The sequence below is a fragment of the Oryctolagus cuniculus genome, chromosome 19 (assembly GCF_051225735.1).
Source record: "Oryctolagus cuniculus isolate XC-2025 breed Fujian yellow rabbit chromosome 19, ASM5122573v1, whole genome shotgun sequence".
NCBI classification, from domain to species: Eukaryota; Metazoa; Chordata; class Mammalia; order Lagomorpha; family Leporidae; genus Oryctolagus; species Oryctolagus cuniculus.
In genome coordinates, this window is record NC_142885.1 from 64974658 (window position 1) to 64997064 (window position 22407).

At 58.7% G+C, this 22407-nt stretch overlaps 1 protein-coding gene across 25 annotated transcripts; it reads right to left on the reverse strand.

Moving 5' to 3' along the window:
• Positions 1–647: 647 nt before the first annotated feature.
• METTL22 (methyltransferase 22, Kin17 lysine) lies at positions 648–17641 on the reverse strand. 25 transcript variants are annotated; one of them, XR_016226069.1, is made up of 11 exons: positions 17478–17622; positions 14599–14767; positions 13076–13341; positions 9925–10093; positions 9700–9784; positions 8170–8241; positions 6397–6450; positions 5523–5603; positions 5184–5286; positions 2777–2945; positions 648–1631 (listed from the first exon to the last, which is right to left on the reverse strand). XR_016226069.1 is itself a non-coding variant. In XM_008257687.5 (11 exons), exons 2-11 carry the CDS (start codon positions 14729–14731, stop codon positions 1596–1598), a joined length of 1188 nt encoding a protein of 395 aa, XP_008255909.2. In that variant the 5' UTR covers positions 14732–14767; positions 17478–17622; the 3' UTR covers positions 648–1595. The 25 variants fall into 25 exon arrangements, 18 of the variants coding, with proteins under 18 accessions (XP_008255909.2, XP_008255910.2, XP_089177585.1 ...); XR_016226071.1 differs by having other exon boundaries at positions 8056–8241; XR_016226073.1 differs by having other exon boundaries at positions 9700–9844.
• Between the last annotated feature and the right edge of the window lie 4766 nt (positions 17642–22407).

The following is a 22407-nucleotide window of genomic DNA, read 5'->3' on the forward strand; positions in this document are numbered from 1 at the left end:
CTCGTGCTGGCCTCCCCTGCGTCTCGGCCTCAGAAGGGACACACTCTTTGCAGAAGTAGCCAGCTCTCTTCTAACGGGTCAGAACTACTCCGCCCCAGCGCTGTCGCATGCTGGGTTGGGGCCTTCTCTGCTGTGGGGACCCCTGTGCACTGCAGCAAAGTCCCTGCCTGGACCACTGGACACCGCCGTCTCCCCTACACGCCACAACCGACAATGTCTCAGGGCGTTGCCAAATGGCCCCGGAAGCAAAACACGCTATGATGCGCACACACATTCATTCCCAGTGCTCCCAGCACCCGTCCAGCACCACACGCTGTCCCAGGTCCTATGCCAGGGATGTGGTGACGCTTAAAACCAGGGGAGGGGCAGCGGGGGGCTGAGCTACTGCCAGAGATGTGAGCACCAGTTCAAGTCCCGGCCACTCCACTTCTGATTCGGCTCCCAGCTTATGTGCCTGAGAAAACAGACGGTGCCATCACGTGGGCCCTGCCCCATGTGAGGCCGGATGGAATTCCACGCACCTGGCCTCAGCCCGGAATACCCCTACTGTTGTGCCCATTTGGGAGTGAAACAGCAATGGACGTTCTCTAACTCTGCCTTAAAAATAAGTTAAATCTTAAAAAAAAAAAAAAAAAAGACAAACAAGGTCCCTGACCTCATAAAGATTTTATTCCTTTTGCAGCCTCAGTCTTCTCAACTGTGAAATGGGCACAGGCAGGCAACTGACCTCCCCAACTTGTTGGGAGGGTGAAATGAACTTAGCTTTCAAATTCTTAGTCCCTGAGGAGGAGCCGGCATGAGCAGGGACTGCAGGAGCCAGCGGGAAACCTGGGTGGAGAGGGGCAGGCAAGGAGGGGCCGTGTCGGCCCATGGTGCAGTGTGCTGCAGGGTGAGGGTGGGTGGGGGGAGGGGCTGCAGGGAGGGCCAAGCGGGAAAAGGGGATAACAGGAGAGGCAGACGGGAGAGGACATGGAGTGAGGTCAGGGAGGGGTGGGCTGGGGCAGAGGCAGAGCAGTTCACAGAGGGGGTGGGGGGTGGGAGTGAGCCAGGGCGAAAGGGAGACCCGGGCAGCCGCACGCCGAGGCTGAGCACACTTGGTTTTGGTTAGAAAGGGTTAAAGTCAAAACCCAGGCCAAGGCCTGGTTGGTCCTACTCCTCCTCGCCGGTGGCTGGAGCACAAGTCTGGAGGAAGGTGAGGCTCTGGTGTCCAGCGGTGCCGTTACACTGGCTGTGGCGCGGACACAGGTGGATGGCTGGCAGAGGGCAGGTGGGAACACCTGTGTGGCCACGGCCCCTGTCCAGCGAGGTGTGTGCCTGAAGCAGCTGACGCGAGAGGAATTGGACATCTGCTCCAAGGGACCACGCGACGCACAAGAGACCGGGCGGCTGCCTCGGCCCGGGCAGGGCGGGGACGCGCTCTGGCCGCAGCTGGGGGGGGGGGGGGGGCGGCAGGCCCAGGGAAGCAGCTTGGGCCCCATGAGGTACACGGAACGTGATTTTTAAATGATGGCCTCTCGCACGTGACTGGTGAGCGTTGATTTTACCGGAAATACAGGACTAGAACCATGGAGAAGCCGTGCCTGGAGGAGGCCGCGTCACGTTACGGGCTCTGCGACGATCTTCCAGAGCTCCTGTGACAGAGAGAAAGGACAGGTCCCTGACGCCTGCCAGCACCACCATCACCGACTCCGGGGAGTGATTAGCCAGGGAGGGCCGTCTCACAGCACACGAGCCCCGGGCAGGGGCGGCCACTTCTTGGCTGCGCAGTTCAGAGGAGCTGCATGGACGAAGCCCAGGGGCACCAAGATCAGAGGAGCTGCATGGACGAAGCCCAGGGGCACCAAGATGTCCAGGATGGAAAGGCGCCGGGAGGCCAACAGGTCCCACCAGCTCTGTCTGGGGACCGAGGCTCCGGCTGCCTCCGCGGCTGACTGTGCCGGAGCGGATCCCGGTCTCAGCACCGGCAGGCGGAGAAGGGCGAGGACACGCGAGGTTCTGCACGCTGACTAGCGCAGGCAGCCTCGGTCTGTCCTGTACTCACAGGGCGAGTGGGCCCACAGCTGCCTGGGGGTGGCAAGGCAGGGCGCAGAACGTGTCTTCCTGGCACACAGGGAATGCACAGGGCCTGAGGGCCCCCGGCTGCTCCCTCAGTCTCCCCTCTGAGTTTCTGCAGCCCCAGAGACGGGCAACGGCAGAAAAGGGAGGCGGCGAGTTCTCCACCTCTGGGCTTCCATGCCCCTGCTCTTGGTAATCCTGAGGGATTTTCAAGGGTCATTTCAACTCTTCAAGCTTTCCCTAGTGCTGGGTTTAGAGGAAGAGACGTGGCCGCAGCTCTAGCACTTCCTGCTGGCTGTCGACGTGAGTGCGGAGCGTGGCAGTGGATGCAAGCGCTGCCGTTGCTGGCAGGTGGTGACCACACAGTGCCCCGAGGGGAGGGCTGGCAGTGCCAGCACAGAGCTGTCCGGTCTGAGGGGCCAGCGTATGTCCACACTGAACGTGAGACCACCTAGAGCCACACCGCAGCCCCCACCTCAAGATCTGAACCCACGCGGTCCCTGCACTGACCTCCTGCTCCTTTAGGTCCTGCTTACTCTGGAGTCTGAACTGTGGCCAGGGAAAGAATGCGTGTTGGAGCCCACAGTGAGCACTAAGAACAGGTGTGGCCCCCAAGCTCCCCAGGCGCTGTGCCAGTCCACAGCGCAGGGCTGTGGGCAGGGGCGCACCACCTCCTCTGCCCAGGAGCCAGGGCTTCACAGCCCAGCAACCCACAACCTACCAGCTGCCGGATGCGCTCGTAGAGCAGCAGCTGTGGGAAGGAGGCCTCCACGGGCTCCACCACGAAGCGCAGCCTGCTGTCCGGGAGCCTCTGCAGCGCCTGCAGGGAGGCGCGGAAGTGGTCGTAGGCCTCACACGTCACGTCCAGGTGTCTCAGCGTGAAGTTGAGCCTGCAAACCAAGCGGCCGTCAATCCTGTTGTTTCCTGCCAGCCTGCTTCCTGCCGCCTCGCTGACCTCATTTCCTGTGGGTGGGCGTGCACTGAGCACGAGTCCTTCCTGAATCTGGAGGGCAGCCTGGAGGCAGCAGGGTTGACCGCCTCCATCTCACAGATGCGGACACTGAGGCTCAGGTGGCTGCTCACAACCCTGAGACAGAGCCCCCGCCTCCGGGAAGCCCCCCAGCAGTGAAAGGGGCAGCCTCGGCCAATGCCTCAGGACGCCTGCAGCCTGCAGTCTGCCGCCTGGAGCTGCCCCAGCTGTCTGGGGCAGGAGGAAGGCTCTGGAGGCGACACCGCCGGGAAGTCGGCGGTGACGCAGATCCCAGAGAGGGCCGCTTCAGAACGCAGTCAGCCAACCGCGCCACTTGCACCCTGACCACCCGAACTGCAAGGCGATGTACCCTGAAACTCAAGTTCTTCATCTCTTTGCTGGGCTTTCTGTGAGAAACTTCACACGGGGCAGTACAAGGGCAGCATTTAGGGCTGGCACTGTGGCACAGCAGGTAAAGCTGCTGCATGTAGTACCAACATCCCATCTGGGTGCCAGTTCGAGACCTGGCTGCTCCACTTCCGATCCAGCTCTCTGCAGTGGCCTGGAAAATCAGAAGATGGTCCAAGTGCTTGGGTCCCTGCACCCACATGGGAGACCTGCAGGAAGCTTCTGGCTCCTGGCTTTGGATCGGCACAGCTCCGGCCATTGCAGCCAATTGGGGAGTAAACCAGTAGATGGAAGACCTCTCTCTCTCTGCCTCTCTAAAATAAATAGAATTTAGAGTATGAGTTTATTTTGGTGTAAAAAGCTTGTTTCACATTACATGGAAAATGTCTTAAGAAAACTATTCTACATGGATTTTAAAACCTTTTTTTTTTTTTTTTTTTTTTTTTGACAGGCAGAGTGGACAGTGAGAGAGAGAGAGACAGAGAGAAAGGTCTTCCTTTGCCGTTGGTTCACCCTCCAATGGCCGCCGCGGCCAGCGCGCTGTGGCCGGCGCACTGCGCTGATCCGATGGCAGGAGCCAGGAGCCAGTTGCTTTTCCTGGTCTCCCATGGGGTGCAGGGCCCAAGCACCTGGGCCATCCTCCACTGCACTCCCTGGCCACAGCAGAGAGCTGGCCTGGAAGAGGGGCAACCAGGACAGAATCCGGCGCCCCGACCGGGACTAGAACCCGGTGTGCCGGCGCCGCTAGGCGGAGGATTAGCCTAGTGAGCCGCGGCGCCGGCCTAAAACCTTTTTGCACCAAAATAAACTCAGACTTTTAAAGCCATTTTTCTGCACCCTCCGAGCTGCCCGCATCTTGAGCCCATCACCCAGCGTCAGTCACTCAGCACCCTGCTCTCCATGGTCCTCCCGCAAAACAAGCCCCCTGCTCAGACGGCTGACAAACACCAGCATTTCCTCTGTAAATATTGCAGTGGGTGCCTCCCAAGAATCCTCAGGTGAAACTAATTTGGGCTGTCTTTGATTGCAAACACGCGGGTTTAACCTTTCCTGACTGTCCTGATTTCTCCTTTCCATCTGAGACGAGGATACGCATGAGGTCCCACGTTGCCACGGCTGTGAGCTCCTCAGAGTCCCCGCCATCGCCAGGATGCACGAGGCCGCAACACGCAGCGGCTCACGGCGCTGTGCCCAGCCCTGAGCACTCCACTGGGCGAATGCTAGACGCTGCACTGCTGGGTTAAGGAGGTTTGGTTTTACGGCCTTTGCTGCAGATCCCAAGCTCCGTGGGAGCAGCGTGGGACGGTGTAAGTACCGAGAAGTGTGTGCGAAGCGTCCAGCACTGTGGCTCCCACCAGGCAGACAGCAGCAGGAGCTGTAGCCTGCCCGGACGCGCGAGTGGACACTTCCTAGAGAGGCTGCAGGGTGAGGAAGCCGCCTGGTCGGGGGAGGGGAGGAGACAGAGGTCCTCGATGGAGCGTGGTGGCATTCGAGTGTGCATTCAAGTCTGTCTCTCGTTAGCCGTGGCCTGTACAGTCCCCGACGTGCTGCAGACCCCCCTCTTCCTGTCAAGTGGGAGGCAGCACCCGCTCCCAGGGCTGCCAGCACGCAGGTTAAGGGAAGGGAGGCACGGGACAGGCCAGCACAGCGGCACTCAGTGCGTGGCAGTGAGTCACGACGCGGCAGCGGAAGGCCAGCGTCTGCCGCCCTCAGGCTGGCGGCTCAGCTCCGCGGAGCAGGGCGCACTCACCTCTTCTCCACCGCCAGGATGGCCGTGCAGGCGTTTTGGAATCTGTGAGCGAGTCGGGACAGCGTCTTAAACAGGGCATCAGTTAAGTCATCGTCGTAAAACACTGTGGGCAGAGAGACAGCGCTGGGGGAAACACACCCCTTTGAGAGGAGCCTGCTGCTCGGAGGGACCCACGTGGCCCCCGGGTGGGACTCCTAGACAGGGACCGGAATGCTCCTCAGCACCAGAAGTGCCCGTGCACGCGGAAGACTGACCTGGAAGGGCACTTCCGGAACACAAAGGACTCTGGAGGACTCGAACACCCAGCACAAGGAGCGCCCAGGAGGGAGAGTCGCTCACCTTCGGCCGCGAGCAGCACAGTGGTGTGAGCGTACAGGTCACAGACGTCCTCTTCTGACCAGCTGAACGGGACCTCAGGATCTGCGCGACAAGACAGCGCGGCGGGCGCTCACTCCTCTCTGGACGCCAACTCCCCCAAGCAGCTTCCAGAAGAGAGACGGCGCTGGGGGCAGCTGCACGCAGTGGGCACCGCCAGGCAGGCCTGAGTCCCAGTGCCCCAGCTTCAGGGCCACGGCTGCCCGTGTGGAGCCTCAGCGTGAGAGGTGCCGTTCCTGCTGGGGAGGGGCAGGCAGGTGCCAGCCGACCCCACCCCACCCCACCCCACCTCTCCTCTGGGGGCTTAGCTTGCACACTTCCGGCCAGGTCAGTGGACCCACCCACTCCCCCACCAGTCTGACATCTGATGGGGAAAGAAGTTTCCAGAGCAGTGCCGGCTCGGAAAGTCTGTGCGGGAATGGAGCCCACCCCAGGGCTTCTTGGCACATCACCTGCCGGGAAATGGCTGATGCCCCAGGCCGACAGACTTGGTCTCACCCCCCACCCCCCGGCCCTGCACATGCCAGCTGGGCGACTGTGGCAGGCCCTCCTCCTCTCCGTCCGTCTCCACTCCTCATTTAGGGCTCCTCATATCTACCACACTGTGACACCGTGAGGCCTGAATAACAACACGAGTGTAAGGGCCCAGCACATGGCAAGTCCTCAGGAAAAGGCAACCCTCGCTCACTGGCCAATTGCCGGGACTTGCCATGGTGCTGGGGGTGGGGCGTGGGGGATGCTGGTGAGAGCTGGGGCACTGCTGTTTAACCACGCCCATGGAGCCTCGAGGTCCTGCAGAGGAACCCTGAGCCAAAGCACACCCCGAGGAAACACACACCTGTGCAGAGGTCATCCTTCAGCCAGTCCAGCTCTTTGACCTTCACCATACCACCTGCATAAACAAAGCCAGACTGTGCCGAACTCTGCCGAGTTAGGGAAAAAGATAACCTCCCACACCACACACCCAACCACGCACCTGCTGCTCCTCCCGTCCACCCTCCATCCTTTGGGCACTTCTGGAAGGCTAAGCGTGACTACCACAGGAAACACAGGTTCCCGCGTCATGGGCTCCATCCTTGGGGTACAGCCACCCTAGGAGACTGGCAGGCTGCCAGAAATCCACAGGACGGGGTGGTCGGGGGATGTGGAAAGGATGACCCCCAAGCACACACGGAGAGAAGGGAGCCCGTGTCAGACGTGGCACGTCTGGGACGGCGACGACACGCCTGCTCCCCTCGTCATCTTTACTGACTGCCCACTGAACACGCCAGCACACGGGGCAGCGGTGACCACACTCGGACAGCGTCCCTGCCCCATGGGGCTTGTCGTCTACTTGGGCTGGCAGACACATCAGCCAGTCACACAGCAGATGCTATGTTCAGGGACTGCCAGTCTGTCGGGGAACGACCCTCGTGTCAGAGACCTGCCCCTGATGATGAGAGGAGGGAGCAGCAAGCGCACAGGGCCTGGGAGGGCAACCTCAAGGCAGGCCAGGGAGGCTGGAGCGCAGGCAGCCTGGCGGTGCAGAGGCTACAGGAGCAGCTCAGACCAGCCTGGTGGCGCAGAGGCTACGGGGGGCAGCTCAGACCAGCCTGGCGGTGCACAGGCTACGGGGGGCAGCTCAGACCAGCCTGGCGGTGCACAGGCTACGGGGGGCAGCTCAGACCAGCCTGGCGGCGCAGGGGCTACAGGGGGCAGCTCAGACCAGCCTGGCGGTGCAGCGGCTACAGGGGGCAGCTCAGACCAGCCTGGCGGTGCAGCGGCTACAGGGGGCAGCTCAGACCAGCCTGGCGGTGCAGGGGCTACAGGGTGGGGGGCAGCTCAGACCAGCCTGGCGGTGCAGGGGCTACAGGGTGGGGGGCAGCTCAGACCAGCCTGGTGGTACAGAGGCTACGGGGGGGGGGAGGGGGCAGCTCAGACCAGCCTGGCAGTGCAGAGGCTACGGGGCCGGGGGGGGGGGGGCAGCTCAGACCAGCCTGGTGGTGCAGAGGCTATGGGGGGCAGCTCAGACCCTGCAGACAGGACTGGCAAAGGAATCTGCCTTTGTGCAAAGAGTAATGCCTCCGGGACCAGGTGACCCCGGTCTGCAGAAGCCCCCCAGGGTGTTTGGAAGTGGGGTCAGGACGGGCTGCCCAGTTAGAGAACACCGTCATCATCCATCACCTAAGGCTGTGCTGGGACCTGACAGTCAGACAGACGGGCCCTCCCCAGGCCAAGAGCAGAGCCACTGTCAGCAGGGAAGGCAGGGCCAGGGCAGGGAGGCACAGGAACTTGGGGAAGAGCTGGAGGTGACGAGCCCCAGGGAAGGAGGGGCCAGGCTTGCACCAACCAGGACCACTCAAGGTAAGATGTGGAGGATAGCCGGAAGGAGCCAGGGAGGTGTCCAGGTGAGCGGAAGCTGAAGCAGGATGCGACAGCGGGCACGAGAAGGTGGTGACCCAGACAGACTGTGTGCGGGAGCTCCTGGAGCCGAGACAGCACGCACTGCCCCATTCACCTGATGCCAAGGGGACGAGGAACGCCCCGGCCTCCTGGTTGTCTGTCCCTCCTGCTGCGTGCTGCTGCACGAAGGGAAACCTCCCTCCTGGGCAGGAGCCCCACTAGGCCTCACCTCCAGGGGCTGCCAGGTGGCTGTTGAGGGCGATGTTCCGCTGGCACATGGACAAGAGGTCCGCACCGACATCTGCAACGACAGAGGCCAGGCCGTACAGCGGCAGCCGCACGGTGCTTTCGTCGCCACGCTTCTGCCTAGAGACAGCCGACGGTGACAGCCGGACTTGGAGAAACGGCTCCTGCGTGGTTCTCTACATTAAATACGGCCCCTGAAAGCTGTTTTCAGTGGTTTTCCTCGAGTAAAGGATTTTCTTCCTGGGGGAGACGGGCTCTGTGCACCCAGCACCTCCCCTCCTAGTGTCTGGAAGCACCTGCCTCCCATCGCCGGGGCAGAGGGGAGCAAGGCTGGGCTCTGAAGCCAGGCTTCCCCTACCCCAAGCTCAGGCTTGCCCTCTGGCACCAGACAGGATTAACTGAGGGGTGCAGAGTGGATTCAAATGGGCCGGGACTCGCGCCCTGGACTGTGGCTCACTGCCTGGCAACTCGGACGAGGGGGACTTCTCATCTCTGGAAGGAGCAGGGCTTCGCCCCAACTAATTTCAACTGGGAGAACCCCCACGTGGAAGGCGGAGAATGATGCTGGCTGGCCACTGCGGGTGTGGACCCACCCCCACCAGCTGCAACCGCCCCAGGGACTAGCCAGTCTGCACCCAGGGGCCACCCAGAGCCTGGTGTGGGAGGGACGGGCCTATCCCTTCTCCTGGGTATAGGATGTCGCTGGGTGTGCCCAGCAGCACAAGGCCAGGCATTCAGCCATTTCTAAGCGTCTGCGATGGCTCTGTCAGACACCTCACCCGGGGCTCCAGCGGGAACACAGGGAGAGCAGCTCTGCCTGAGCGGGGCAGGAGCCCTGCAGCCCTGAGAGCCTGCTCACAGGACTCTGAAAACCATGCCCAGGACCAAGGCACTGCACAGCGAGCCCGGGGCCTGGCTGAGGTCTTGGTGTTGCAAGTAGCTTCAGTATGATGTGAGCCAATTAGTCTCTGCCTCTGCCACGTGGACAAAGGGGACAGCACCGGGCTTCTTGGCTACTGCCCAGGGACACTGCAAGGTTGCAACTGGAGGGCGACACAGGTGAAAGGGCTTTACCACATGCAGGAAAAGACTGTAAAACCAGAGTATAAGCACCCCGAGAACCCCGGCGGGCAGGGACCTGTGCTAGGAGTTCAACAGACTGCGCACTGTGAGTGGAGTGGGCGCTGCACAATCATGAGCAAGCTCTATTTGCTGTTTGACAAATTTTCTACCAGAAACAGACAAGACTTCTACACTCTGGAACAGTCACCCACTTGTTGGAAGATGTCCTCCTTACAGCTTCCTGGAGTGGGAGTACAGGGCCCACAGAAGTGCCAGACACTGGCGCCTGCTGGCCATTTGGGCACCATCCAGAAAAAATGGAGGGTGGGGTACAGCCTCCAGGGAAACCAGATAGCAAGTCAACAGCAGCTAAGGTCCGATGCCCACTTCCGACTGCTTCTGCCTCATTTATTACACAGCGGTCTGCTCTGTGAGGACATCACGTCATCACCTGTGCAATAAACGGTCCGCGCCACGGTGGCTGCCACGATGCTGGCGAGCCCTGTGCCCGCGCCCAGCTCCAGCACAGTGCGGCCCTGGAAGAGGTCACGCCGGAATAAGATGTAGTCGGCTAGGAGCAGCGCACCCCGCCACACCTGCAGGGAAGATGGGACAAAGGTGACGCGGGGCTCGGGAGGCCCCTTCAGAACCCCGGACGCAGGTGAGACCTACCCACCTGCTTGCCAACATCCTCCAGGGGGGTGGCCATGGTGTGCTCTGGACAGGATGGAAATGGAGAGAGAGATGCCCACCGTGAAAACGGGGCTGGGCAGCCAGCCACAAGACGAGGGCACACGGCCATCTGGGGACGTGTGCCAGACAGAAGCAGAAACACCGCTGGGCTCCTGGGGGTGGGGTGGGGCAGGCGTTCCAGCGTCACTCAGCCGCCAGGCACCGCGTGTAGCTCACCCTCTTCCAGATGAATGCGCATCTCTGCCCCTCAGCCCAGAGCCCAGGGGCACAGCAGGTTCCCCCAGCCCAGAGCCCAGGGGCACAGCAGGTTCCCCCAGCCCAGAGCCCAGGGGCACAGCAGGTTCCCCCAGCCCAGAGACCAGGGGCACAGCAGGTTCCCCCAGCCCAGAGCCCAGGGGCACAGCAGGTTCCCCCAGCCCAGAGACCAGGGGCACAACAGGTTTCCCCAGCCCAGAGACCAGGGGCACAGCAGGTTCCCCCAGCCCAGAGCCCAGGGGCACAGCAGGTTCCCCCAGCCCAGAGACCAGGGGCACAACAGGTTTCCCCCAGCCCAATTAAACACACACATTATCACACCACGTGGGTGTTTTTATATTCAATAACTGCAACTTTACAATCGTAACATATTTATATGCCAGTAATAATCAGAACTCATTCCAAAATGTTTTCTTACACATGGAACCAAACTAGAAGTTAACAAAATAAGCTTGAGTTTATATCCTCTTTAAAGCAGTATGTTACAAAGTATAGTAAGTATTCTCAAGCACAGAACATTGAAGTCAGGGTGGTTGGGAGAACAGAAACACAAGATCAAAGAGAAAAAGCCATGATGCAAAACACTTTTGCTGTTAAGTAAGAACGCATGCTGGTATTTGTGAGCGAGATGGGACTGGCTACCAAATTAGCACACACACAGCCTGGGAGGGTAGCTTCGAAGGCTCACTAGCCCTGCACAAAGCAAACCCATGCTCATAAAACAGAGTAAGACAGAAGAACGAGGGAGGGGAAGTGGCTGCAGGGTGCCACGGTGGTCTGCACCTTCCTGGTTTCTTTTTGGCTCCCATGAACTCTCAGTACGCAACAGGGGCTCAGAACGCAAGCCAGCTGCCCTGTCCCCGTGCCAGGAGACACGCTGGCTTCTTGAGGTTCTCCTGAGGACCAGGGCCACTGCTGAGGGCTTCTCCAAGGAAAATCTGACCAGCGGTTTCTGCCCTACATGCAGACTTTGTGAGCCTCAAAAACAAAGGGACCAGGGCACCGTGCACAGGCATCCTAGCTGGATTTGACACTGTGGCCTAAAGTCACTTTTAACCAAATGCACTCTCTGCAGAAGGAAAAGTGCCGTGGTCTAAGACTGACTTAAACCAAACAGAACGAGCTCGGGACCAGCCAGGGCTGAGCTCCTTCACTGGGCAGGTACTAGGTACCAGTCCCCAGATGCTGCTCTTGGAGGCTCTGACTGGGTGGTGGTTTTCAAGTGTTCACTTAGGTGCTGAACCCCACAACTGCAGTGTTGATGTTACAGCTGCATTTCGTAGAAGTGGGGTGAACCCCAAAAGGGTGCCCAGGGACCTGGTTAAAAAGCTGGGGGCAGAGGGACTCAACTGACGGGTTGAAGGCACGTGTGTGTGCGTGTGCCTGGGCTAGAAGGGAAGACGGGGGAAGGGTGACGCACCCTTCCTGGGGTCCCCCATCCTGGGCCCTGCTCCAGGTTCTGTCAGCTGTCCCTCACCCCTACCCCTGGCTGTTTCCATCTCTGCAGCTGCATGATTCCTCACCCCCTCCCATTCTCTGCCCTCTCCCTCCAGGGGCCTGGCAAGGTCTCCTCCACCCACTTTACTTCATGCCCCAGGGTTCCTGTTGCCGGGGCCCCTTTGATCAGGGTCTCGATCCTGCGTGTTTGGGCTACTTTTCCCCGTGGGGTGTTGTGGACATAATTACTGCGTTCCCGGCTATGCAGGGGACTGGTGAACTCCCCACCAGAGGTGACTGTCTGACTAGCATCACAGTAGGTTTCTTGGCTTCTAGCTGGGCCACTATGGTCACTTAGCTGCTCAGAGCCAAGCCAGTTTCCTCTTCTACAAAATGCAGACGTAACATCGACACCTCAGTCGTGGGGTTCAGCACCTAAGTGAACACTTGAAAACCACCATCTAGTCAAAGCCTCCAGTCCTGATACTACTGGGGGGGGAGGGGGTCACTGGAGCCCAGAGCGTGGTCACCTGGAGCCAGGCCAGGGTCACAGACAGGAAAAACTAATTAGATCAAAATGTGTCGAGATGTTTTTCTAAAGCCAAATGGAGACAAGAGAGAATTTGAAAGCCACATCATTTGGGAGGCTGACAAGAAACTGACCTAGGAAGTGACTTTTGCTGCTCCTGACCCTGACTCTGAGTATCCATGGAAACCTGCTCCTGCCCTGCCTTCCCTGCCCTTCATCACCTCCCCTTTCTCTTGGGGGTTCTGGCTCCCACTCCGTCTGACACACACACCTATCAACACGGGTTGTCTCTCTCCATCTGCGTATTCCAGCATCTCCCCAGCTCCAAGTCCCCAGCCCAGCCCGGGTCTCCCACAAACCCTACTCTGACCACACCCCTGCCCACCCAGTCAGAGCAGCAAGGCTTCCTGGAGGAGGTGATGGCTTAGCTGGGTCCTGCACGACCATCAGGAATGTGTTCAGGCAGGGGCTGGGGTCAGGCACTCCCGGAAGGAGGCACGGCACAACACAGGCCCAGAAGGAAGTGCAAGCAGAGTGTGCGGGTCCTGAGGAGGCACGGAGGTGAGCGAGGCTCAGCCATTACAACTCCGTCCTGAGGGCGACGGGGGCCGCTGAGGGGTCTTGGGCAGGACAGTGACCTGTGCTTGGGAAAGCTCTCTGCGGCACTGGCCCTGCTCTGCTCCCAGTTTCAGCTGACTTGGTTCTGACAACCTGTCCTGCCTACAATATTCCGGCCGGGGCCTGAACACAGCCAGCACTCAGCACACTCCTGCGGCCAGTGACTGTGGCGCCACCTGGTGGCAGGCGAGTCAGGCCTTCATTTACCTATTCTGATGACACCGAGGGCGCTGCCGTCCCAAGCTTCATCTCCCGGGCCATCGTCTTCTTCCTGTGCTAGAACCACGGGCTGTACCTTGTCTCTCGGAGGCTCTGCCGGGTCGGGATCAGAGGTGGCGCGTGGTCTCCTCTCCACGTCCAAATCCCCGTCCTCGTCCAGCTGAGCTCCTGCCCCTTCCTGGCTGGTGGTGCCAGCCCCAGGCGAGAGGGAGGAACCCTCATCAGTGCAGCCACTTCCGGGAGGGGTCCCCTCTGCGTGGACATAGCTGTGACCACCACTCTCAGCCCCCGGCTCTGTCTGAGAGTCTCGACTCCACAGAAGCTTGAACTGGGACAGGAACACTGAAAGGCAGGACAGCAACGAGAGTAATCCCCAGGCACCCTCTTTCCTCCTTCCTCCCCTTTTCTGAGAAACTAGGCTTGCCAACTAGAAAGACTATAAAGGCCAGGTGGAGATACACTCATGGCAGCAGAGAGGGCCAAAGGATTCAGCTGTGACCCCCACATGGTGGCCACAAAGTCCACGGGAGAGGTTCTAGGAAGAGCCCTGTGTACCAGGAGGGGGTGGGCGGAGGCAGGGTGCAAGGACCTCGGAGTGGGTAGCCCTGGGCCCGCGTCCTCTGAGCAGGCCTCTGGCTCCTCCCCTGCATTGCGAGGTAACAGTATCTGCCCCAGGGCAGTCTGGGGCTATGCGGCAGTAACGGCTTCAAAGCACCTAGCTCAGGCAGCTGCTCAATGCTGCGTTTCTGGTCCTTTCTCTTCCCTTCACCCTCTCTCACCTGCCTTCTAGGAAATGCAGCTGTGACCCGCAGGGGCAGGGCCTGCTGGCATGCCCGCCGCCCACCCCAGCCTTTGCACAGGCTGCCCGCTCTGCCTATGAGGCCTGGGACGCCGCGCCTTCGCTTCTCGGTCTCAGGACTCACCCAGTGCCTCTCCGCTCCGCCCCCATGGCATCCCAGGCTTGCGTATTCATACAGTGCTTCCCTCATTCCCTCACTCAATAAGCCACCAGGGACCTGCGGAGTACCACGCTAGCTGCTGGGGATGGAGAACGGGGGCAGGGAAGACGGAGGGGAAAGGGGTTCCAAGGCAGAGGCTAGGCCAAGGTGAGGGGCCTGGGTGTTATCCTGAGAACGGGGAGCCACTGGGAGTTCTGCATCAGGGGAGGGCTACAGTGTAGTTTCACTGTATAAACTCCCGCCCCCCCCCCCCCATGGAGGTGGGTGAGGGAGGGTGCACGGAGCCAAGGTGGGAGGAGACAGAGGCAGCCAGGCAAAGGAAGGGTGACTGGACGGGGCAGTGCAGTGGGCAGAGGGAGGCCTGGTGCTCTGCCTGCCCAGCGGACCGTGGACTCGCTGAGGGCGGCGCTCGGCTCGGCTCACTCACGTCTGTGCTCCCAGCACCCAGCTGGGGCCTGGCACGCAGGACATGCTCAGGGAAGCACAAGGTTGCTCAATGAAGCACGGGCACTTGGAAGCTATGTGAGGGGAACAGTTAAACAACCTGGTCTTCTCCATCTTTCCCCACAAAGCCAAGTATGAGAAAGCAGAAAACCAAATGGGCTTCCCAGGGCGCGGGGCTGCTGTGCCAGGCCCTTACCTGGCTGCCCTACACCGTTGAGCCGCACCATGAGATGCCTGTGGTTGGGGGTGTACAGGTGGACGTCTGACAGCACGGTGTCACTCCTGAAGGTGATTTCATCCATGGCGGGGGCGGGAACCAGCTGGACCATGGCCCAAGTCCCACGGGAACTCTAGGACAGGAGCACCTGGGAGGCAAGAACAGGTCTTCAGGTGGGGGACACAACGTGGACAAACCCAGCCAGGTGGCCAACAGCTGTGCAGCCATGCACGTGTCGGGGGAAGCCAGTGAGTTCCTTTCCAGTTCCCTTTGGTTTTTCCTAAGGAGAGGGCTCGGAGCCTTGGCCAGGAAGGGGGTGGTCAGACTGTCTTCTGTTTGTACTGTACTCAGTACAATCACCTTTTACGTGGGGTACTCCCATCTACAATGAGAAAGTTTCATTTCTAACTTTTCTCATTGTTGATTATGAAAATTTTTGGATAAGAGAGTTAGGAGAACAGCCTATCAAACCACATGGCCACTGCTTAGATTCAACGACTGTCAACATTTTGTCACATGTGCTTGTCCCACCTGTCAATCATCTATACATCAGAGTTGTCTGCAGATGGAAAGAAATTTTCCCTTAAATTCCCCAGTGTCTCTCTCCTAAATTCTCCTATATAACCACGAGACCACAAGCAGACCTAATTAACGATTCCCTACTATCACCTAAACCGAGCCCACAATTTTCTCCTCTCAATGTCTCTGTTATTTTCCTTCAAACCAGGACCAATCACAATTCCCAGTTCGCATTTAGCTGTTTTGGCTCCAGTCTTTTTATTCTAGAAGTTGACACCACCTACCATTTGTTGTTTCAAACCTCTCCTCTTAAATTAAAAAAAAAAAGTGGGTGGCCTGAAAGAAGCCACAGGGGGAATCACCGCACAGACGATGCTTGGATATGGAAAAACTATGAAGGCGACAGAGCAGTAACTAAAATTGGGAAACCATGCTCCAGGCTGGCGCTGTGGCTCACTAGGCTAATCCTCCGCCTTGTGGCGCCAGCACACCGGGTTCTAGTCCCGGTCGGGGCGCCGGATTCTGTCCCGGTTGCTCCTCTTCCAGGCCAGCTCTCTGCTGTGGCCTGGGAGGGCAGTGGAGGATGGCCCAAGTCCTTGGGCCCTGCACCACATGGGAGACCAGGAGAAGCACCTGGCTCTTGATCGGCGCAGCGCGCCAGCCGTTGCGGCCATTTGGGGGGGTGAACCAATGGAAAAGGAAGACCTTTCTCTCTGTCTCTCTCTCTCACCGTCCACTCTGCCTGTCCAAAAAAAAAAAAAAAAAAAAGAAAGAAAGAAAACCGAGCTCCAGGCAAGTGGTTGGACACAGGACAGTCGCAAATGTCCCACACCTCACAGATAAGCAGCTTGAGTGGCTGGACGCCGGGCAGAACAGGTGTCAAGCCATCTCCTAGGGATGCGACCCGGGAAGTCACTTCACCCCCTGCACCTGTCTCTTCGGCGCTCGCTCACCTTGCGGACCACAGCGGGTAAACTGCAGCGTCCCTGACCCACAGCAGGTGTTAACACAAGAGCAACACCTCCTTTCCTGCGGCTGGTTTCAGGTGTTTGGACAAACCTGCAAATGACCCTTCTCCCTACAGGACCAGCTCCTAGCTAGGCAGGTGGTGTGCCATCGGTATGTCACAAAGCTCCCCAAGGAAGTTATAACCCATCGTAATACACAGAACCCAGCCGGCGCCGCGGCTCACTGGGCTACTCCTCCGCCTTGCGGCGCCGGCATACCAGGTTCTAGTCCCGGTCGGGGCGCCGGATTCTGTCCTGGTTGCTCCTCTTCCAGGCCAGCTCTCTGCTGTGGCCCGGGAGTGCAGTGGAGGATGGCCCAGGTGCTTGGGCCCTGCACCCCATGGGAGACCAGGAGAAGCACCTGGCTCCTGGCTCCTGCCATCGGATCAGCGCAGTGCGCCGGCCGCAGCGGCCATTGGAGGGTGAACCAACGGCAAAGGAAGACCTTTCTCTCTGTCTCTCTCTCACTGTCCACTCTGCCTGTCAAAAAATAAAAAAAATACACATAACCCAGGCTATCCTCCTAATCCAAGCACACGCATCCGGAGGCCCTACTTTTAAGTGCCTACCAAGGGCAGCAGCAGTTGTCCCAAAGACGACATTCTTACAAAACAAGACGACTCCTGATCAGTCTCCACGGTGGATTTCCTACCACAAGCCAGCAAACACCAAGTGGGTTGTGAAGCGAGGCCGTGGATCTGAAAAACCGATGCTGGATTCCAGGGCGTCCAAGCAAGCAATGGAGAAGTGCTCACTCCTCGGGCAACGCCCTCGGCTAATGACCGGCAAAATCAGAGTGGCCGGAGGCGGAGGGAATGGTGGGCAGCTCGGACCACGACGCTAACAGTTCAAAGCAGACTGGACAACCTCTGGACTGAGATGCCCGCAGAGAAAAAGCGGGGGGCCACACAACGCCCCTCCGCCCGGCTTCTTCCTTGCCAGCTGTCCCTCACTCAGAACTGGGCGCGATTTTCTGGCGGTTCCCGACCAGAAGGGGGTAAGGGCTGGAAAGGGGAGAAAGCAGGGCTCGGGGGAGCGGGGAGCAGACCGGGCCAGGCAGCGGCGCGTGGAGCCAGGGGCTCCAGAGACCTGCTACCGCCCGGGCTCGCCCCGTCCTCTCCCGGCGGGGTCATCTCCGTCCCTTCCTGGGCCGGAGCCGGCTGCGAAGCCCAAGGGAGGAGACCGACTCCTCCAAACACCCCTGTTTAGGAAAGCAAACAGGGCTCGGGCCTTCGGTTTCAGGTTTGTGGGCGCCTAAGCTCCAAAGCTAGGCTTGGAGGCGGGAGGCTCCCTACACCCTACGCCGTCCCAGCGCCCCTCCCAGGGTCTTACCGCCGCGGCACCTGACCTGCGACGGCTTCCTCTGCGGGACTCAGGGGGCCGCCATGACGGGCGACGTGCGCAGGCGCGGCCCCGCCCCCTCAGCGTGCGCCGGGGTGCCCCGCCCCGCGCAGCTTCGTGGCCACGCCCACCTCGCCTGGGCTGAGCATGCGTGTAGGGGCCCGCCGGCGCGCACGTGGTTTCTCAGGTTCCGGGCGCCTGGGAGCCGCCGCTGTTGGCTAACCGGCCTAGTTGAGGAAGGATCTGCAATGGCCACTCAATTACGTAGTGGACTAGAACCCTGCAGTTGGCTCCAGGGACTGTGCTGGAACCAGCACGCTAGCTGTTGATTTACCTAGCCCGTGATCAGCGCTGACCCTAATTCCACCCATCTCTGCTCATCAAGTCCCCAACACCAGCGCGAATCCAGTCTCAGTTTCCGCCATAGTCCAACAGGACATTTAATCTGATGCAAATGTTACAGTTTAAATATTTATTTATTTAGTATTTATTTAAAGGCAGAGACACACAGAGAGAGGAGAGAGAGAGATCGAGATCTGACACCTGCTGGTTCTCTCCCCAAATGGCCACAACAGCCAGGGCTGGGCCAGGCTGAAGCCGAAAGCCAGGAGCCAGGAGCTCCCTCTGGGTCTCCCACATGGCGGCAGGGCGCCCAAGTACCTGGGCCATCACCATCTGCCTTCCCCTGCCGATTAGGGAGCTGGATTGGAAGGCGAGCAGCCCGGACTCCAACAGGCATGGTGTCCTCACCGCCAGCGGTGGCTTAACCTGCCGTGGCACAATGCTGCTCCCACAAACGTTATTGAGGGAGCCTGGGACGAGAAGCAGTCCACACTGGCTCCATTCTGCAGCTCCCAGCCAGCTGGGACGTGCTACACAAATGAGGATGGAAGCCCAGTGCAGCAAAGTACTTGCCAACGGACAAGATTCAGGTTTCAACAGAGACAAGTTAGAAAGGGCTGCCCTCGCGGCCGCCGGTGTGTAACCACCACATCCCCCTCAGCGGACGTGGTGAAGACATCCGGCTACCCCTAGACTGCGAGACCCTGGCCGCTTGGCCTTTTTTCCAGCAGCTTAAAATAAAATAAAACTTAAATAAAACTTCATTTCTTCTCTCACCGCTGTGTCCGGTCTCATAAATTGTCCTCGACACCAGCACACAGACTCACCTCATTAGTTTTCCTGCGACATCACGCGTCAAGGAAACTTGCAAGCACCCCGAAACCTGAACATGGCAGCACCCCAGGGCTGCTAGAGTCCTTAGTGCACAACTCACAGTCCCCATTCATCCTCTGGCGAGAACATCTGTGGGCCACACAGGGCATCCGGGCAGAGGGGCCCAGAGACTACAGATCCCTGTGGTTCCAACACAGGCAGGGGGAGCCCAGGGGAGGCTGCAGGTCTGGGCGAGCCTTTCTCCCTGCGCCCTGCAGTCGGGGCCACCCGTCCTGTCTTCCTGCCTGGCAGTCTGCGGGTTTCTGAAGTGGCCACAGGTGCCCCAGGCTGACACAGGCTGCTTTCCTGATGTTCCCGCTGTGTGTTCTGGACCCAGCCCCCAGCAGGGGCACAGTAATGCACACAGACATGGGCTGGCATCTGGACCCTCACACACCCCAGTACCCTGCAGGACTTCAGGGACCCCCAAGCTCTATTCTGAGTTGTTCCTTCTCTCTCTCTTTAAAGAGTTATTTGAGGGACCAGCGCTGTGGCCTAGCTGGTAAAGCTGCTGCCTGCAGTGCCGGCATCCCATATGGGCACCGGTTCAAGACCCGGCTGCTCTACTTTTGACCCAGCTCTCTGCTATGTCCTGGAAAAGCAGTAGAAGATGCCCAAGTCCTTGGACCCCTGCACCTGCGTGGGAGACCCAGAGGAAGCTCCTGGCTCCTGGCTTCAGATTGGTGCAGCTCTGGCCATTGTGGCCAACTGGGGAGTGAACCATTGGATGGAAGACTTTCCCTTTCTCTCTCTCTCTCTCTCTCTCTCTCTCTCTCTCTGCCTCTCCTTCTCTCTCTGTGTAACTGTGCCTTTCAAATAAATAAATCTTTTAAAAACTATTTATGAGAGAGAGACAGAGAAAGAGAGAGAGAGAGAGAGAAAGTCTTCCATCTGCTGGCTCATTCACTGAATGGCTACAATGGCCAGGACTAGGCCAGGCTGAAACAGGAGCCCAGAACTCAATCTGGGTCTCCCAAGTGGAAAAGCCTGGGAAAGCCGTGAAAGATGGCCCAAGTGCTTGGGTCTCTGCACCCGAGTGGGAGACCCAGACAAAGCTCCTAGCTCCTGACTTCAGCATAAGCCAATCCCGGCCAAGGAGGCCATTTGGGGAATGAACCAGCAGATCAAAGACCTTTCTCTCCATCTCTCCCTCTCTCTCTTTTTCAAGTAAATAAATAATCTTTAAACACACACACACACACACACATGTTCACAGACACCTGTAGACACACACAGCTGTGCCCGCCACTGGCTGACACACAATACAAACACAGAGCCATATTGCAGGCTCATGTACATGTAAAGTGCATGTTCCTGTCCCAGTACATGTGTACATATGAGAAAGCAAGGCAGACTGGCCCGTGTGTGTAAGAGGGGCCCAAGAAGATGGGAACTGTGTGGTTGAAAGACCAAAAAAAAAATATGCAAAAACAAGCATTGGAAGCAGACCAGCACCTGCAATTCCAAGCCCTGGCCCTGGCCCACCGCCTCGCTAGGTGGGTCCCAGCCCTCTCCTGGGGGCAGCTTTCAGGATTCTTCGCCTGTCCTGTACCCAGGGAGCTCTGAGGGCCAGTAACACAGCGCTGATGAAGTCCTGGGAGCAATTTCAGGAATTCCACACACACACACCCGCCCCAGCCCTCTGCATAGTGACACCCGAGACAGGGGTGGGGAGGAGAAAGGAGCAGCCATACTCACATCTATAGAGACTCCTGTGTACAGCTGACTGGGCCGCTCAGTTCTTCCCTGAGATGCGGGCCTGGTCCAACAGGTGTATTCTCTTCATTAAGCTGGTCACCAGGCTTAGAACTCCTCTCTGTCTCACATCTGAATTCCTTCTTTTTTTATTTTTTATTTTTATTTTTTGACAGGCAGAGTGGACAGTGAGAGAGAGAGAGAGAGAGAGACAGAGAGAAAGGTCTTCCTTTGCCGTTGGTTCACCCTCCAATGGCCGCAGCGGCCGGCGGGCTGCGGCCGGTGCACGGCGCTGATCCGAAGGCAGGAACCAGGTGCTTCTCCTGGTCTCCCATGGGGTGCAGGGCCCAAGCACCTGGGCCATCCTCCACTGCACTCCCGGGCCATAGCAGAGAGCTGGCCTGGAAGAGGGGCAACCGGGACAGAATCTGGTGCCCCGACCGGGACTAGAACCCGGTGTGCCGGCGCCACTAGGCAGAGGATTAGCCTGTTGAGCCGTGGCGCCGGCCCTGAATGCCTTCTTGAACAAAGATGAGAACCTTGGATCAGCGCCTCTGCTAACACACACGCGCGCGCACACACACGGCACAGTCTCAGCTGGCACCTTTTGATTTAACTGCTTTTAAACAGCTATTTCTCTTTCCTAAACCAGAGAGCCAACATCAATTTCACAGTTACTGTTGATAAAACGTCGAGAATGACAGGTGACCAAGCAACACAAGACGAAGTGATTCCTTTTTCAAAGGATCCAGACTGTTTCCTGAACCCCAACAGGGTGATACACAGAGGGGCAGCTCATTCCCTGATGAGGTCCCTGGGACCTGATGCTACTTCTGCTGTGAGCTAGGTTGGCTCTAAATTCCTCTTCTAGGCCCTTGCCCCTGACTTTGAAGAAGCATGCTAAGGACAGGTACAAATACAATGTACAAAGAGATGACATTTATTTCAAAGGTGAAGAAAACACACACACACACACACACACACACACACCCATGGGCAGTCTTCAGGGAGAGTGGGCAGGAAGGGAAAAGAGATTTCTATACCCCATTGGCTCTGGGTCCACGTGGAGCCACAGCCCTCTCTCCTTTGCTAGGCTTCTTAGGAGCTTAGAAAGGGGAGTGGTTACATGGTACCACCCCCAGGTCCCAGGTAAGGGGCAGTACATCCTGGGGAAGGGTCATGTGATTGACAAGTGGGCAGATAGGATTACAGGGTCAGGGGAGGTGTGGCTTTCAGCTCCTGACCCTAATCTGGCTACCTGCCTTATCCCATGTCACTTCTAGTTCACTAAGGGCTCACTCACTGAGGGCTCCCAGGAAGGGGAGGGCTGGTGGGGAGGGCTCGAGGAGTATGGCGCTCATACCCCTGCGGGGTTTTGTCCTCCAACTTGTGAAACTAGGGGCCAGTGTTGTGACTTAGCGGGTAAAGCTGCCACCTGCAGTGTCAGCGTCCCATATGGGCACGGGTGTGAGTTCCAGCTGCACCACTTTGAATCCAGCTCCCTGCTAATGGCCTGGGCCCCCACTGCCCGTGTCGGGGACACGCTATGTGCTGGGCATGAGGTGCTGGGGGAAACAGACAGGAAGCCTGTCCGTGGGGAACAGATAGGACTCAAACAGTGCTGCTCATAAAAATGCAGTGACAACTGAGACCACGGAAGAGAGGGCCTGAGTGGCATCTGCTAAGTGCCATTCACTGCTCTGAGTGCTTCGTGTCCGTGAAGCCGTTGAATCCTCAGAATAACCCAATCAGGCAAGCGCTGATGTTAACATCTCCACTCTGCAGAGGAGGACATTGAAGTGCAGTCGGATTAGGGAACTTTCTGGAGGGTGCACAGCTCTTGAGTGCTGGTCTCATCGCAAGGGCATCGTCCCTGTCCCTCTCTGCACCTTGCAGAAGGCATTCGCGAGAAGGGAGAGCAAATTAAAACCCTCTAGAGCTGTGCTGTTCAATATGGGGGCCAGTAGCCGTAGTTAAATTCACATGAGTTAAAGCTGTAATGAAATAGAGA